At 38.7% G+C, this 12,648-nt stretch overlaps 1 protein-coding gene across 2 annotated transcripts in view; it reads right to left on the bottom strand.

Annotated features, from left to right (window-relative positions):
• Window positions 1-12,648, bottom strand: part of SPIDR (scaffold protein involved in DNA repair) — a 196,647-nt gene that overhangs the window by 119,405 nt on the left and 64,594 nt on the right. For both annotated transcript variants that reach the window (XR_008436331.1, XM_053973781.1), the window contains exon 8: window positions 2,699-2,918. Coding sequence is in view for 1 of the 2 variants with exons in the window: in XM_053973781.1 (XP_053829756.1) it covers window positions 2,699-2,918 (220 nt within the window). In the remaining variant the exon portion in view is untranslated. The remainder of the gene's footprint in view (window positions 1-2,698; window positions 2,919-12,648) is intronic.

The following is a 12,648-nucleotide window of genomic DNA, read 5'->3' as shown; positions in this document are numbered from 1 at the left end:
CTTAATGCAAGTCTACTGCTGGAGATGTTTCACATACCAAGTTATGCACTGAGTTCACAGCACATACAAGTACAGTTACAAAAGCAAATTTCACAAAGGCTCCAAAACGATGTGTTCAATTTTTGACATGAATAATCACCTCCAGGAGTGAGCAGCTTGTGTGTCTACATCTTACTTGGTCGCCTGGTCGAGAGCAAAAAAGCAAAGTCAGAATGTAATTCTGGGGTTTTATTTTAAAGGTAATGGGACATTTTGCTCTCAGGACACTACAGTACCCTTACAAACACAGGCCACTTACAAAACATCCTATTTCATCCCATTCTATCCTGGCCTACAACTGTCTCAAAATACAGGACAACAATGTGCAGTGTATTATGTATCCCAAAACCACACAGGTAGTTCAAGGATTGCCTCTCCTTGCATCTACTTTATTTTTTTGGTCCCTTTTGCTTCTGACTGATATTAATAAGATTCATAAGATGTTAATAAGATACATAAATATGCTTATTTCACCATGTCAGGATTAGATTTAGTTAATTTGTTTTTTCACTAGTCACACATTTGAATTGACAGACAAGCATTTGAACAGAAATGGCATTTGTTTTTAACAGAAGTACAAATTCAATGCAGAGTAACACAAACTACATTTCAGCATTCAGAGCTCTCAAGTAAGAGTTTAAGAGAATAGAAGCTTGGAACTGTGATAGAGGAAACTTCCACTAAGTATACAAGTCCAATTTCCAATTAATGTAAACTAAAAGTGCCAAATTATAATCTAAAACAAAAACATCCCTCATTCTCTCCCCTCCCTGCCTCCAGTAGTTTAACAGTATCCAGCCCAACTTTTTTTGAAGTTGGTTGAGTAAACAAAGAGACAACTGACATTAAGATAATTTCAAAAAGATAGAAAATAGGACTAGAGATGAGGTATAATGCAGTTTTGCTACAATTAAGTGATGTATTTATGAAGTGCATTGAGAAACATATAGGTAAGGAGAGCAGCTGTGACAATGCAGATGTATCCTCTGTCCAAACATTATGGTTTCATGAAATTACCTTTTTCCTACATGAAAAGCACATCCTACTAAATATACATATATATTAAAAAAAAAAAAAAATAAAAGGCATAATTTCTAGGAAGAGAGATAGCTAGCTATGAAGCTTCCTAAAGAAATCTCAGTTTACATGCATAAAGGAATGAGCTTTGTCTCCAGAACATCTTAAAATTTAAACAAATGAGAAGACTACACTAGTACAGTTGCAGATGCCTGTAGTCTGGAAAGGATCATATCAGTGCAGATTTACATCTTCCCAGAGCAAACATGAAACAAGCTGCAGCAGTCCAAGACTTACACATGCTAAGCATTCTACAGTAACAGGTCAGGAGAAGAAAAAAGGAGGAAACAAAGAGAAATGTTGAATCACAGCCTACTTAAAAACAGTTTTTCTGGTACAAAAATCTTCATGTAGGTTAAGGTCTACACAGAAGGATTCAGCTGCATAAATGCAAAACCTCGTGGTTTAAAAACGATAGAGGAAACCTGAAGAGAAAAACGGAACTAAGTTTGTAGGAGAGAGAAACAAGAAGAAAACAGGAAAACAAAACCAAGTGTAAAGCAAGAAAAAAAGCTTGCAAAGGAAAAGATAAATGAGAACAAAAAAAGGCAGTGAATCAGAATCATATCAGACTAGGACTTAATTAATATTGAACTTCATTTTCCCTTTGCTACCCATCTATTTACATCTAAACTATCAATAGTTGTATCTGCAGCCATAATAAACCCCAAATAAAATATCTTCCCTTAGTTTTTGAATTGCATCCAAAAAGAGTTAAAAACATTTCAGAAGCAAAAGATTACAAATTGGGGAACTCAGAAAAGATTTGCAGCTATCAATGAAGATAAAAACCAGATACAGACCTTTGCAAAACAGGAAAAAGTATTTTGCAAAAGGATATGGTCAAACATGAGAGGCAGCTGGAGGCTAAAACTCAGGTAACAAATGCTGAAATACATAAGAAAAGTATTTTCTCTTTTATAATTTGGGTGGAGGGTAGTGAAGAGAGAAGTAATGTTCCCACTTCAAAGTTCCCCTAAATTTTTATGAAGGGGAGTCTTTCGAGCCTACAGCCACTACCAACCAGCTGCTTTACTAGAAATCTCATTATTTTTTCCTACCCCTTAAAATTCAGGTAAATAATCCAATTCAGAAAATAATCACAAGCATAGACCAAACATTTTGAAGAATTCCAGAAAGGCTTGTGCTGAAGAGGAACTCAGGGAACTGAAGACTGAATGCTATACAGTTAATAGAGACTTTTCCACTGAAATATTATACCCATGCTCCCAACAACAGATGAGCATTCCTGAACTACTTTGCTTACCAGAAAGTATGCACTTTATTGGCCTTATCATTGATAAGACATTGCTCAGGCCTTCCTAGTGCTCTAAACATGAAAATATTAAGTGAAAACACAACTGAAGCCCTGAGCAACACTAGAGGCATCATGATACACATTTAGTTGTTATCTGAGCTGTCTTGAAGGTATCTGTCAAAGTCTCTCAAGCCGCCAGAGACAGATGACCACAAGAATGCCCTGCTCTCCCGTTACCCCCAAGGTTTTTCCTACAGCAGTGCAGCCAGCACTCCACTTTGTTCTGCAGTGCTACAGCAAGTGTGGCCCCTTCTCCTTACTCACCATGGGGGATAGATGTGGATGACATCCTGTGGTCTGCTCTTCAAGTGAGCTGCTGTCTCTCTTGTGAAGAGGACTTTAAGTATTGGTTCCTCTGCATTGATGACAGCATCCTCAGGTGAAAGCGTAGCAGGAGACTGTTCCAGCTGCTGGCAGATGGCAACTTGTATTGTGCACTCCTCAAATATTTCTAAGATCTTCACAATTAAAACACCGGATTTATCTGTAAAGAAAGTGAAAATGAAAAATAAAAATGCAAAGCCTGGATGAGGAGAAAGAAAAAAGTTCTGGCACTCTAAAGATGTGCATCCCTCTGTGCTCTGCACATCTGTCAGACTGTGATAATTCCGCATGAGTAGAATACATAGCCTTATCAAAAGACCTATGTTAAGCTCTTGCAGTAATTTTTGTTTTCTCTATAAATACTATTAATTGTAAAGAAAAAAAAAAATCCCACCTGCACTTCTTGCAAATATCAATGAATTCACAAACTCCCTACAGGAAGCCCTCTCCCACCACACCTGGACTTTTAAATCTTGCAACTCAGTGACTTTGTTCAGGTTTTTTATTAGATACTGCAAAAAAAAAAAAGCATTTATTTAAAAACAGAATAATCAAACACTGTGTTAAAAGTGAAGTTGTGTTTGCCCTCCTTGACCTTTCTCAAAGCAGCAGCTGTCAGGAACCAAATTAGAAGAATACAAAGCATCCAAAAGTTGATGATTCACACTGAGGGACAAATGTGGAAAAAGGAGTAAGATGCACTGCCTAAAAATAATTATTGCAAAACTGATCATCCATTTTATCAGTAGACAGTCAGGGTAGTTGGAAGGCTCTGTTGTTTTAAAGCAACACGAACAGATACAAGCATCTACACAGACTGATTCTTAGCACTTTTGTCTCTGCTGAACAAGAAACAACTTTGCACTGAAATGAAATTACCCCTGGGTCCCTTTGCACTCTGCACAGGGCAGCAGCTACTCAGACAGACCTTGGTCTGAGCTGTAAGATTATGTAAGATTTATTCTCATTCTCACCTAGCCTTACTCAGATCTGCCCTCCAGTCCCTGAGGGGAGAATTGGTGTTGCCCTGCTGAATGCTACAAGCATTTAATGGGGCAGAAAAGGGTGCCAGAGGACAAGGGCAGCAGAGCCCCAGTTTTACCCTTTTTGATTTACAAGTTGCATTGGGAAAAACACAACATCCCAAGAAAAACAGCTGATATAAATTATTGTCTTCCCACAGCAAAGAAGAAACAGCGGTGGAACAGTGAACGTGATATTGGAACTTAACAGCAGAGCTGTACTAGTTATTTGTTTGTTTATTTTAAGGCTCATTTCACAACTGTGGATGTTTTTCCTCTGGAAAATAAATCAAAATATTTTAGTTTGAGTTTATGAGAAACTTCAAAAAAAAATTAACCCAACCCTCAAAAAACCCAAACCAAAGAAACTGGGCCCTAAAATCTCAAATTTATTCAATAAAGTTGAATTATACAAAAATAAAACGAAAACAATTCTGTCCCTGTTTTTATTAAATTTCATACTGAAACTGAAATAAAGCAATTTGGAAATATAAAACTAAATTGTTCTCAAAACCGCTTTCATGTGAACCCATTTTTCATCACATGTAACATGCTTCTGCAAGCATTCTGCTTCCCCTGAACTGGTATTTTCCAGAAGGGTTCCACCAGACAGTCTGACACAAGATGTACATAAGCCACTTCTGTCCAAGCCATTACAGCCTGACCTCCTTCTCCAGATCTGAGAAGTAGGAGAATGAACCCTTTCTGCCAAGTCCTTTGAAATCGACTGATGAAGAGAGATGGTTGTCCCTGCTGCTGCTCCTCACTGCTGTCACCTTCTCAGAGAAAGCTGTGACATCACAGTGCCACTGTAGATACTCACTACACTGTGATAATGTTTGCTTATGTGAAAATTCTGACAAGGGTGAGCACTGACTGGTTTTCTATGCCTGAAGGGAAGGGCTTAGAATATTCACACTTGAATTCTGTTTTGCTTGACTAGCTGCAGTTGTGGTCCTCTGTCAACCCCAAGTCATTTGGCACACATAAACAAATTCTGCTAACCACAAAAATTCTCATCCTTTAAACTAACTAAGCATTTACCTCTTCCCTCTAGACATACAGCACAATTTGCATTTACATCCACTTTAAAAACCAAGTCACAAAAAAAATCAGTCTCAATTTTCAAACACACCAACAATTTATTAAAAAAAAGTATTAAGACAGCTTGTGAGAGGGACTGCTCATCACTTCTGAACCAAGCATTTCTTACACGCAGAATTTTATGACAATTCTTACTGGTCAGCAACTTACATGTTACTCATCTGATACAGCAGGTTGAAGACAATGAAAGACAGCCTAATAACATTTTTCTTTTAAATACCTCTGACAGTAAAACAGTTAAAAACACTAGGTAAATCAAGAACTATATCTGTATGAAAGTTTCTAAAAGACACTGGAGTAAAAAATATCCTACCACGACACCAGAGTCTCTTGCAAGCCTAAAGCTGGTGGAAACACTGGGAGCTGATTCTAAATGAAGCAGAATGCTTCTACACTAAAAGCATCTCAATTTCGACCAGTAGCCAAGTCTCACACTTGGCACACATGCACATTCTACAGAACCACAATCTATTTGTTTATTTAGATGCACAGAGATAGTTTAGTTTAATTGCTATGAAATTATTATTACTGCTGATGATAGTGTTCTCTTGAACAACATGGAAAAGCACTTTGCATTGCTGGCACATGATGAAACACCAAAGTTCAGAATGTAGCTTCAGTTTTAATACATTTGGCTCTTGTATTGTTATGTCAATCAAAAATAAATCAAACATATGTGGCTGCACACTGAAGGGCAAATTTGTGGGTGCGGAGACAGGCTGGATCACTGCAAATTCTACAGTTTCCAGAGTTTACTTGTTTGTTCATCCATGTGAAAAGCTCACTTAGGGTTTTGCATTGTTCTCCTTCACCCTTGGATAACTTACATAAATTCCCACTTGCTTGCTGAAGTTATCATTCACTTACTTTCATTTGCAAAGCAGAATTAAAGCTCAAGAAATTCAAAAATACAGATGTGCATGTTTCATGTCAATACCTAGTAATCTTAAATAAGGAAGAATACCTTACAATTGTATGCATTTTAAAAGGCGCAATCAGTAACTGTGATGCAATTGCACCCATTCCTACACTGCAAATTTCTTCATTTCCCATTCTGCTGCCCAGAATACTCATGGATTTCTTCAGGGTTAGTTTCTAGGAGAATTAATGAGCTAATTCAACTAACTGCAAAGCCACTTCAGGATAGTTTACTTACTTCAAGGTAACCTCTATTCTCCCACTGAAAGACAAGTACACATGCACACTTGCTGAGAGTGAGCATACAGCTGCCTGGATGCATTTAGAAATCTTCCATGAAGCAGCAATCAGCAATTTGAGGACTGCTTAACAAAGCTCTTATAGAATCATAGAAGATCTCAAGTTGAAAGGGACCCATAAGGATCCTCAAGTCCAACCCCCTGCTCCTCACAGGATCACCTAACACTAAATCATACAACAAATGTTCCTTGAAATGAGAGGCTCAGTGCTGTGGAGAGCCTGTTCTAGTGATCGACCATGCTTTCAGTGAAGGACCTTCTCCAAATATTCACTCTGGTTCCAGAGGCCTCTGCAAAGTGAAATGCTTGGGGAAGATAAAGATGGAAACCCAGATTAGCCTGACCAGTGTGAAACACAGCAAAGCCCTGGGTGCTCTGAGCTCCGGTGACAGAGTGCTGCTGCAGCTTACTGGTCCTGGAACACAGCCTAACATGGACAGCTGCCCCTTCCAGCATCTCTCCATAGCCTTCACAGAGTCAGCTGGAAAGTCAGAGAAAACATCCACTGACACAGGATCAAGGATCATTTGAAATATCTGGCCCCATGAGTAAAAACAGAGAGTTTATTCATCCCAAGGGCATGAAGTGTAATTCAATCATTGATACACAAGGCTTAAGGTGCCACAAAGAAAGCCAGAAAGGCACTGATAAATCTGGCTGAGTATGAATTTTGCAGAGGTATTTGAGATGTACAACATGTGCCCTCTAAAGAACACCATCAGAAAGGAGGGGATCAGCCACCAAGGCCTGCAATGCTCCCTCACGTCTCACAGAATTCTCCATAAGAAGAGAAATCTTCACAAAAACATGCAGTAACATGCTGGCTGCTACTGAATCAACATATTAGTCACAGAAAGGACAGTGTACAAGAAAAATCAGGTACCAGTTAGGAGCTAGATTAGTTAGATCACCCTTTGCAGAACATCACTGTGAAAATGCCACCCTCTGAAAAGCAACAGACAGAAACCATCACTAGATGGACCATGATAAAACAAATTAGTTCCTTCACACTTTGCAAGTGGTCCAGAAGGAGTGAAATCCGTTAGAGAAACTGACTGGTGGGAGGAATGATCCTTTTAAGCAGGGAAGCATCTTTGGTGAAGCTTTGCTGTAATTGGTAAGAACGTCCCTCACCTCTCAGACAAGAAACAAGAAGCTCTGACAAAGATGAAGAAATCCTGATCCAAACCTGGGCAAATGGAACATCAACCTCTCACTGCTACTATTAGCAGAACCTTTGAAATCACAGGGAAAGGTCTTTTTGGCAACAGTAGTAATGCAGCAAACCTGGCAATGACCTTGGGCATAATTTCCAAAAAAGCCTAATTAATGATCCATAATTGTGCGATCAAAACAGGTCTATATTGAATGCATGGGTTCAGAAAAACAACCAGTAACTTTTTGGTAGGAGAAAAATTTATTTAGAACTACTAAGAACATAGACAGTAATTCTGGTTTAGAAAGTCCCAGAAATCTGTGGGAGGTATTTGGGAGAATATTTTGGGAAAATACCATCAAGTGTTAGCCCTGTTATTTTTTCTAGGCATTTTTGTAGCTCTTGTCACTGCCAGAAACAGGATCCTAAGCTAGAGGCACTTTGGTTTAACCACCTAAGAGATCTGCGCTGACATACACAGCTAATTATTTAATTCCAGGTGTCCTCTGGGATGTTGGTTTCTCCCTCCAATTTGCAACCCAGACATGAAGTAGCTCAAAGATAATTCCAGTGCCTGGGAGATGAATGAACAAATTTCACACTGAATGCATCAGTTTCCTTGGGTATTTATTTTCATTTTTGTTTAGGGTGATGCTGCCTTCAGTCATATACCGTGTCATACACCATGACATCAAAATGTATTTTGACGCAGTCCTTTGCAGATGTTCTGCATTTACTCTGAATTCCAGAAGGGTTAAAAAGAAACAAAAAGAAGGGAAAAAAAAAGAGGAGGGGGGAAAGGGCAAAAAAAAAAGCTCTCCATTCCTTTGGAGCTCACAGACCCTGAGGTCTTGAGCCCTTTGAAGACTTCAGATGACTCTACAGTCTCCAGCAGACTGAATGCCCTTAATATTCAGACCTAACACAGCGGCTTCACAGCAGACACATATATTTAAGCCACATCAACACTGAATGTACATGGTCACAGATCATGCACTGGCCATGCCAAGGGCAGCCTAGGAGCAAGGCTAAGAAGAAAGCCAGCCTGCTTTGATTCTCAAAAACCAAAAAGCAGTTTGAAGACAAGAGAAGGAAAAAAAAAACAAAACATTGAGGAGTGCAATTTAAAAAAAACAAATGTTCAGACATTCTGGCTTCAGTGCCTGAAATACAACTCTAAAGTTTGTTTTAATAACTCTGTAACGACCAATAAGGAAGACAAATGAGAAGGAAAATATAGAAATTATGATCTCTTGGGAACCACATATTTTATGTTTCTCTAGTGACACAGTGACAGGAAGCTGAACACACTGCAAGGAGAGGATCCATGGCACTTGATGTATGGAAATGCATCAAATGTCAATATCAGTAAGACCACATGCAGTTTCACCTCACTCCAGTGAATTTTGCTAAAATGCTACTGTTCAAGTGTTCCAAAAGAGCACCTGTAGCCTTAAATGGAAAGTTCTCAAAGGGAACTAACTCTCTTTAGAGCTGGTCAATAGAACTTCAGCAGCAGAGCAATCTCTACAAGACCTACAGAGTGAGACAAAGTGTTTCAAGACAGCAAACTGAATTCTGCATGGTTTGAATGTGTCAGCTGGAATAACCAGTGCACCTCCCTGCAGATCAGACCAGCAGAAGTAACAGCAACACCACCACATCAAGAGCAAAACAGAGCCAAGTTTAGTCAGTGACAGCAGGTACTCCTGAATTTTTCTATTTTCCATTTTTCCTGAAAATGTAAAAATCTTGCCATGTTGTAAGAACGCATCTCACCCAGGGCTGAGGGATGTGATGTGATGTGCCCATCTGAATATAACTGAATGTAACAATCACATGACACAAGGCAGAAATAAGTTCATAAAGGCCACAGTGCCAATGCAGAAAACAGAGAACTACAGCAACATAGAACACATCTTAGAAACAAAAGAAAACTGAAGCTTAGGAAAATGCCAAGCAGTGAATGGCTCTGCTCCACTGAGTATTCCAGAAAAAAACCCAACTTATATCCAAGCATAAAGAAGAATAGAGTGGAAATTTTTACCATTGTGATAATAAAAACTCTGTAGTAATAAGGACCATATTCACACCTACAAGTATCCATGTGAACTATCATGAAAAGCAAGACTGACAAAATAAAACTCCTCAGCCACAAGCCTTACCTCACAAGGCACATGGATAATAGAGACCAAGCAAGCACAACAAAAGGCAAAAGGAAGACTATTTCACCACCTTCCTTTTAAATCAGTTTAAAAATTACCCTTATGCAAGTAGAGCTTTCTGAATAAAGCCATGACAAACTCATAAGAAGACAAGACAAGAAGACAAGATGAGCTTGCTTGAAACCACATTAGTATTTGAAGAACTGCTAACAAATAACATGCTTTGTGCAAAAATAGTGAAGGCAACTTGTTCTTACCAGCTAAACAGTCACAATTCTTTATCTTAGTGATATCTGAATGATATGGGGAAGGGACAGAAACTTTTAAGAAAAACAAATTACCATTACTTTTGCTCAAAGAACTATCAAACAAACAGTATACATGAACTGCAGTTTAGAAGCAAAACTTACTGTACCTGACATTTCTAAATGCATGGTGGAGAAGTTAAGTTATACTTTCTCTTAACTGGGAAATTCTTTAGAAATATGTAGTATGCAAAATACAGGTGTTACACACAAGTCAAATTTCTACTAATCCTAGGTAAAAGCTTTTATGAAATAAACTTTCCCACTGAAAGTACAAAGAATTGTGGGCAATTAAGGTTGGGAATAGTACTCACTGCACAAAGAATGAAAGCCACTCTTTTCCTTTGGTTCAGATGAATAGGTCAAATACAGATTATGGAATAATAAAGGAAACAAAGAAAATTCCACTTCATGCCTTGTTTAATAAAGCAAACTAGCAACACTCTTCCAAATTTATCTCACTCAGTTATTTTCAAAGGCATTATTTCATCCCAACATAATTTAACTTCTAATTGTCAAATGTGGTTCCAAAACTGCAGTTAGTAGACACTCTCCTGGGACATCACATACTATCTGCAGTGGAAGAATAGCCAACCACTTTCTGGTTCAAGCCACAAAGTTTTACTTTCATTCTTAAGCATAAAAAGTATAAAATGTCAAATTACAGGCATACATCAAAACAAAAACGTCCTTTTGCTTGGCATCCCATTATTGTTCTTCCTCTTCCCTCATGTATAACCTGCAAGCGCAGGCATAGCAAACTCAGCAAGCAGGTAGCTACCCAGCAGACCCTTGTAATTCAAAGTCAATGCTGAAAACCAGGGCTGGGTTTCAAGGTTTTCACAGCCTGTACAAAACCATCTGGTTGTTACTCTGCTCTATACATGTTGTTATTTTTCCTGGGCTGGTAACTTCTGAAGCCATTCAAGAAGATTTTTCTCAGAAACACACCAAGTCTCTCATAGGCATGATGGCTTCTTGCCACATTTATATAAATTTTTAAAAGTCTGCTGAATTTGGCTGTGCTTGAAACACTACAAATTCTTTGTAAGAGCATATGTAAGCTACTTGAAGAGACTATGCATGTCATTATTGTTTCTCATAGGAAAACAAAAACAATACAAAGAATTCTTGCTTGAAGAAGACAAGTTTACATTTGATTTTTTCCTTTCCAATGCTGTAACAAGTTCAGACAGTTGGCTAGGAAAAAAAATTGGCAACTTGCCATGTCTCTAATTTATAGTATTAACTCTTAAGTAATAAAACAAACTATCAAGAACTAAGAAATAAGCAACAACTAACAAATCTCAGATTTCTGTCTTTTTAGAAGAATTTTACATAGTAAAGAAAACCCTGTTAAGGGCTACCCATGTTTTTTTCATCATGTGCAAGTTTCATGGCGCTCAAGCTGTTAAAATAATTTCTTTCCATCTTAACTAGTCAATGAAACTGGAAGAGAGGGAGAGATTGTTTATATCCTCTTCTGTAAGCCTTTCAGCCTTCCTGAAAACATGTCACATGAAACCTTCTCCTCATCTCCAGGGCTTCTCCCTCCTCCCCTCATGTATGCCTTCCATTTGCCTCAGTAAACTGAAAATTTGTTGAAGCCCCTTGAAGGTCACTGTTCTCTGACAGGAAGGAGCAGTTTGGAAGGAAAATCTATGATTTTGTTTTATTGTCAGTTTACTACTCAAATTTGGTTGTAACACAGTCATGAATCTTAACTTTTGATCAACAAATACCAAATCTTGCACCAGATTACAAATGCTAGAGAATAAAATGCTTCTGCATTTAAGGTAAAGAACTGCTTTGATGACAGCTGCAAGACAAACAAAACCAATAGAAGGTAGGATGTATATAAATCAGCATTTCAGAAGTTATAATAGGAATCTACATGAGTTTGCTTTAAATATTATTAGTGTCCCCTCCTATAGACAGGAAGGTTGTCTGAATGTAACTCAGAAAACCACTATTTTTTCTTCCAGCAGATGTTGACAGGAAAAAGGTTTGGGTTTTTTGTTGTGGGTTTGGTTTTTTTTTTTCCTCTCTCTCTCTTTCAGCTGTCCAGATCTCCTCTTTGCCCAAACAGGAAACTTCATGGGGAAGTTGCAGCACTGCATACAGAAAAAAGCCTGCAAATGGTTTACAAGCCCTTGCACAGAGTACCCTCAAACCATCAGCTTGGCTGATCAGAGGCTTGCTGTTACGTGGCCTGCACCTCAGACCCCCTTTTACATCTTGTGAAGAACAGAAAATTTTGGATTTGTGGCAGAGCCTGACATTTGCCTCTACTAGAACTGAACCACAGAAAGCATCCAACCAATGCTGTGTGGCACAGGCAAACTCTGGTATTCCCTCCCTTCAGGCCTCTGCCTGGTATGGCCCCCTTGATTTACAGAAGTGGGATTCACCTTGCAGAAACCCATATCCTTAGTGAGTGCCTATCCCAACACAGGGACCGGCTGTAGAATGCGTCTCTGCCCCAAAATCTGAGAAAGCACAAAGGTTTCTTCCACCCTGCAGAATGAGTCAGCCAAAGTGAGACCCTGTGCACTGCATAAACACCAGAAAGTGCGTGCTCTCTGAAAGGAGGTGCTCTCTTCTGGGCAGTGATTCATCCCAGTGACCAAGAGGCAGCCAAACCACAATGGTTACTTACAGAAAGGGGTCAGGGAGGTAAACAGACAGGATTTAAAAAAAAAAAAAACAAAGCAAAAAACTAGGGGGTTTTGAGTAATATGGACATGGATACAACCTAAAAGTAAGCAACAGTAAAATAAAGGCATAAAATTCTGCAATATTAAATGTCTCATGGGGGTGACAGCTGGAACTTCTGGAAACATTTTTCCTTAAATCTCATATGTAAGGAGGACTTTAAACCAATCTCATTTGAAATTGCTCCCCGCTGCTTGAGCAATGAA

This window comes from Vidua macroura, chromosome 1 (genome assembly GCF_024509145.1).
Source record: "Vidua macroura isolate BioBank_ID:100142 chromosome 1, ASM2450914v1, whole genome shotgun sequence".
NCBI lineage: Eukaryota > Metazoa > Chordata > Aves > Passeriformes > Viduidae > Vidua > Vidua macroura.
The sequence above is the reverse complement of the archived record's forward strand: the minus strand, read 5'-3'. Positions and strand labels throughout refer to the sequence as shown.